General features: G+C 38.8%; 1 protein-coding gene across 3 annotated transcripts; it reads right to left on the bottom strand.

Moving 5' to 3' along the window:
- Positions 1-1,872: 1,872 nt before the first annotated feature.
- Positions 1,873-4,816, bottom strand: Pabpc5 (poly(A) binding protein cytoplasmic 5). Of its 3 annotated transcripts, none has more exons than XM_029555751.1 (2): positions 2,924-4,068; positions 1,873-2,019 (listed from the first exon to the last, which is right to left on the bottom strand). In XM_029555751.1, exons 1-2 carry the CDS (start codon positions 4,066-4,068, stop codon positions 1,971-1,973), a joined length of 1,194 nt encoding a protein of 397 aa, XP_029411611.1. In that variant the 3' UTR covers positions 1,873-1,970. The 3 variants fall into 3 exon arrangements, with proteins under 3 accessions (XP_029411611.1, XP_008850684.1, XP_017658509.1); XM_008852462.1 differs by lacking the exon at positions 1,873-2,019 and adding an exon at positions 4,745-4,816 and having other exon boundaries at positions 2,828-4,217; XM_017803020.2 differs by lacking the exon at positions 1,873-2,019 and adding an exon at positions 4,745-4,782 and having other exon boundaries at positions 2,834-4,223.
- Positions 4,817-5,253: the final 437 nt, after the last annotated feature.

Below are 5,253 nucleotides of genomic sequence, written 5' to 3'. Positions count from 1 at the left end.
AGAAGACCAATCCCAGAATAACTTTAACTGTGATGGCTTGTAACCACAAAGGAATGGTCTTAACTTTCTTCTTCGTGGGGGTATTTAAAGTTTGTCCAAGTGTCTGCTTTGAAAAGCTAAGCAAAACAAAACTTGTATTAAAACATCTATTATTAACATAAGCATTAACAATATAATATGTTTTTACTAATTACCTTGTGCTAGTAAATGCTGAGAAATTTATATACCCTTTGCCACTGATTTAAACTGTCAGGTTGTGTTAGTCCTCCTTGGAGGTCATTATATGTAGTTTCAACTTAAACACATGGTTGAAAAATTACCCAGGTTTGTGTTCAAATAGAGATTACTTTTTATGTTTCCTTCCTGCTTGTCACCTACTGAATTTTAAGTTTTGCAAAATGTTAGCCAAGTCCTCAGCATGTGTATCTTACCCGTTCCTAGGCATATTTTAATTCTGCCTGGTTACTATACATGCTGACATTTGGAAATTAGCGACGCTTTAAATGTGAGCTTCCAAAACTATATATGAAATGGCTATATGTGCTGAATTTTGCCCTCTAGAAACCTTTCTAGATTTGTATTGAATTTAAGTGATTTTCAAAGGGATAGGCTAAAACTTATGCTTCATATTTATACTGTAATTGAAAAGTGGTAATGCTTAAAAGGGAGAATAAATAAGAAAAATCATTGTCACTATAACTATTTTAAATTTTATTTGAATTTTATGTACTTGGATGGTCAAAATAATAAAAAATAGGTTCCTAAACCATGAAAATTTTCTTCTTTTGATTTTAGTCTTGCCTGATAATTTACATGTAAATTCATATTGTAGGGTTTCCAAAACTTTGGTACATAGGTAAGTACCATGTGATTTTTAAATTTTCTAGCAATGTTCTTAATGTTATAGATGTTTTTGTCAAACTCGTAAGCCACAGTGCTTGAAGAAAAGGATGTTTATCACAGTATTGCTTGCAAAGTTTAGAAATACTGAATAATAAAATCTTATTCAATAACAAACTACATATGCAACTTACATCCATGTGTTGGAGTACTATGCAGTTCCTAAGATCATGATATCGATTAGTATTTATAGGCATGAAAAATATGATCATGATTCAGATTGCATTTAAAAAATACAAAATAGTACATATATCTTGGAAAAAGTGTACATACACAATAAAAAACATATGGAAATATATGCACATACTAAAATATTAATAGTGATTATCTCTGAATTGTGTAAATTAATTCTGTAATGTGTACAGTTTTTATAATGAACATGTATTACATTTACAATAAAAAAAAAGTTACTTTCATTTTGAAAACACCTGATAATGCATTTACACAGAATTTGTAGGTAATTACATAAAAATGTCCTATTTTCATTTTATGGTCAAAGAGCTAACAGACAATTTAAAATTGTATGATTATTGTGTTAATTTGTGAAAATGATTCATCTGTAAATTAATAGATCAACTAAAAATAGACACAAACCTTTTCTCAAGATTAGATCTGTGTTATCAACAAATCATGTATTTCAAAGCAGTCACTCAAAGTTTGCAAAACTTGAGAAATTCTCTATTTCCAAAACATATTTGAACAGGCATAAATGTTTTAGAGATTGAAAGCAGAAAGTGAGGAGAACAGGAAATTGCAAGTGAAATGTGGAGAATTTGCAGTCTAGAAATTACAAGGTACATAAAGTAACTGCAGTATGAAACAGAGCATTTTTTTCTTAATGTTCTGAAACAGAATGGCTTTACTTTTTTTTTTTCTGAGTGTTCTGAAACAGAACATTTTTAGTCTCAGTGTTCTTAAGCAGCCAAAGAGAAGTATTTGGAATTAATAATTCCCACGTAATGGGCGGAAGTTGATGAACTAATCAAACAACAATGTTTTCCTTAACTTTGGAATGCCTGTGAAGGTTTTCACATGGACATAATAAAGATTTACTAGGAAAAACAAGCTCTTTAGTTTTCCAACAGCAGCCCATCAATAATTTTACCTTTACATTGACACCTGTTAAAGAAAGAAGATAAAACATTAAATTGTAGGTAAAGGTAATTTAGAGCAATTATTAAACTGTCTTATTAATTTAACATACTCTATGTATATTTGCTAGGAAATTTAGAAAAATGCGTGGTATGATTCTTAGAATATATTCAAATATCAAATCTCTCAGGAAAGATTTTAAGATACAATCATACTTAAACAGCCCCGCTTCAAAGCAGTAATTTTCCAAAAGTACTGATTGAGAAAACAAACCATGAAGTTAATAAAGAAAAATGTCAATATCTAGTCAGCACTACTAACAATCTACAGTATGCTCACGATATACTTATAAAAGAAAAAAAAAACAGAAATAAAGGAAAGAATTCTCATGATAATTTAAAAGTATATTCCTTTTAAATAATTTAAAGTGAAATTATTCAGAGATTTTAATTGGCTCATACACATGCCCCCCCTTCTCTCTTGACTTCTAAAAAAGAAAGTGGGAACTTTTCACCATGCTAGATTTAGAAGTAAGGGCAATGACAAAAATATTTTCATGTAAGAATTTAAATTATAATTACAGAAATAAAGAAGGAATTATAATCAATTGCCTCATTTTCACTGTTCAGGAAAAAAAAGGTAGGGAAATAAAGTTTATTCCACACAATCCTAAAGATATTAGATCAAAAAAATTGTATAAAATGACAATTTCACAATTAGAAATTATGTTCTTCAGTAAAATGAACAAGGTTTCCTAGGTACACTTTTTTCCAAAAGAAAGTAGTCACTTATTAAAAAAAGAAAAAAAAAAAGAAGAAAAAAAAAACCAGAAAACCCTGTGAATTGGCAGAAAATAATCCCCTATCACAAAGGAGCCCAATCTAAGTAGGCACCAGCTAAGGCTAAACAAATTGATCATTCTATTCCTCACCACCTGCGCCTGGCTTGGCCCAGAGTGACATGCAGTGTTTTGGAGCCCACTACACGGCCATTCATCTCATCCACTGCTTTGGTAGCCTCTTCAAAAGAAGAGAAGCAGACAACTCCAAAACCTTTGCCTTGCCCCACTTCCATCATCACTTTGGCTCGATTAATTGATCCAAACGAAGAAAATTCCTCCTTCAGTTTTTCATCATCGATGGTCTCATCCAGGTTCTTAATATAAATAGGCACCCCTGGAGGCCGACTTTTTTCTTTTAACCTCAGCCGTTCAAATCTCCGCCTTAACTCAGCCAGGCGTTCAATTTTCTTTTGGGCTCTTCCTACATATAGGACTTTCCCATCTATTGACTTCCCATGCAGCTCTAGGACTGCTTTTTGGGCAGACTCATGTGTCTCGTATCTCACAAATCCAAAGCCTTTAGATTTCCCACTGGCATCTCTTATTACCTTAACACTCTCAGTTGGCCCATATTCACTGAAAAGTTCCTTCAGTTTTTCATCATCCATGTCATCTCCAAAGTTTTTCACGAAAACGTTAGTGAAAGTTGCTCTATCTCTGGTTCTGACTTCAGCCGCTCGCTCTTCTGGAAATTTAAATCTGCCAACATACACCTGGCGGTTGTTGAGCCGAACTCCATTCATATGCCAGATGGCCCTATTGGCAGCAGCAAGGCTATCGAAGTGGACATAGGCATAACCCTTCGAGCCATTGTCATCGCATACAACTTTACAGGATAGAATATTCCCAAACGCGGAAAATAAATAAAACAGGGCCCTATTGTCTATGGATTTATCCAAGTTTTTGATGAATATATTTCCAACTCCTGACTTTCGTAAGCGGTCATCTGGCTGTGACCACATGAGGCGAAATGGTTTGCCGTTAATTAAATCAAAATTCATGGTGTTCAAGGCCCACTCAGCATCTGCAGCAAAGCGGAAGTTAACATAGCCATAACCCAAGGGGCTGCGGGTCACTGGGTCCCTGCAGATTCGAGTGAAGCGCAGAGGGCCCGCAGGCCTGAACTTCTTATAGAGCATATCCTCTGTGACATCAGAGTCTAAGTCACCCACGTACAGGGCAGCCTTGAGGTACTTCTTTTTCTTGCCAGCAGGATTGGGCTCCCCACTCCCCATATCTGAGCACTTAAAAGAGGCTCTCTTGGGAGAAGAAAAAAAAAATAGGCTGCTTTCTCTAATCTATGGGCCAAACAGCTGTTCAGGAACAGAAAAAAGCCAAGGCAGGCGAAGGGAAGCTAAAAGCAGACTCAGAATCACTGTTGAGGCTCAGGCTGAGAAAATGAAGTTCAGAAACAGCTGGTCAGCAGGCTCAGAACAACCGCATCAGACAAAAAGGCAACCCAATAATCAATTTGTTTCCCCTAAGAGGATTTACATTTTTCACCCGTGCAGATTTCAAATCGACTTCAAAAGCCAATGTTAGGAAAGCAATATTCCCTTCCCCGTTAATTTTAAGAAATCATCAAGGAGCTGCCTGGCTCCGCACATCCAGCCTTGCCCACCGAGGCCTGGCAAGTGGCTTTCTGCAGAAGCACAGGCCTCGAGCTCCTGGGGGTTTACACCGCGAGAAGCAGGGCAAGGGCCGAGTGTGTATTCCTCCGCGGCCGGCCGGGGTCGGCGGGCTCAGCACCGCCCGGCAGCGCGCAGCCCAGCCAAAGGGCACCAGCAACATGGGAGCGCTGGCAGCGGCAGGCAGGCTGCGGAGAGCCCATCACACAGAGACAGACACACAGACACACGCGCGGGGAACCTGAGACCGCCCAGATTCCCAAGATGCATACTGGGTACGGACCGAGTGAGGCGCGGTGATCGCGGCAGTCCGAGGCTCTTGGCAGGTCCGGAGGGACTGACTGGCAGTCGCGCCGTGGGTCTGCTCCGACGCGAGGCGGGTCGGGACAGAGGCGGGGCGGAGTCAGCAGAGGAGGGCAGATGTGCTGCAGGCGGGCCCAGAGGGGACCGGTGCACTGGGGGCGCTTTCTGCAGGAGAGATCTACCAAGGAACCAAGGGACCAAGAGCTTGGATCAGTGCTAGGAAGGGCAGGAGGTGGGGGTGGGGGTGGGGGGAGTGAGAGCGAGGAAAGCTGGAACCTTGCTAAGTAACGTCCCCGCTTCCCCTGTGCCAGGATTTAAAAAAAAAAAAATCAAGATGGTGTTCATATTTTTCTACATTGAAGTTTGCTAATATCCTACACTATTTTTGCCTAGGAATAGGATATAGGTTACATACTGCCTTCAGTGCCCTGGAAAGTCAAAGTTAATTCCTGTGCTGGATGCCTGGTGCTGAATGATCACTGGGTCAAA

Source organism: Nannospalax galili, unplaced genomic scaffold (assembly GCF_000622305.1).
Source record: "Nannospalax galili isolate Female #2095 unplaced genomic scaffold, S.galili_v1.0 scaffold586, whole genome shotgun sequence".
Lineage (NCBI taxonomy): Eukaryota > Metazoa > Chordata > Mammalia > Rodentia > Spalacidae > Nannospalax > Nannospalax galili.
The sequence above is the reverse complement of the archived record's forward strand: the minus strand, read 5'-3'. Positions and strand labels throughout refer to the sequence as shown.

Excerpts from the sequence above, each read along its gene's own strand:
- Pabpc5 (XM_029555751.1), bottom strand. The coding sequence starts at position 4,068 with ATGGGGAGTGGGGAGCCCAATCCTGCTGGCAAGAAAAAGAAGTACCTC. Across the intron at positions 2,020-2,923 it reads GGCCAAGCCAGGCGCAGGTG|GTGTCAATGTAAAGGTAAAA; the intron begins GTGAGGAATAGA and ends TTTCTTTAACAG.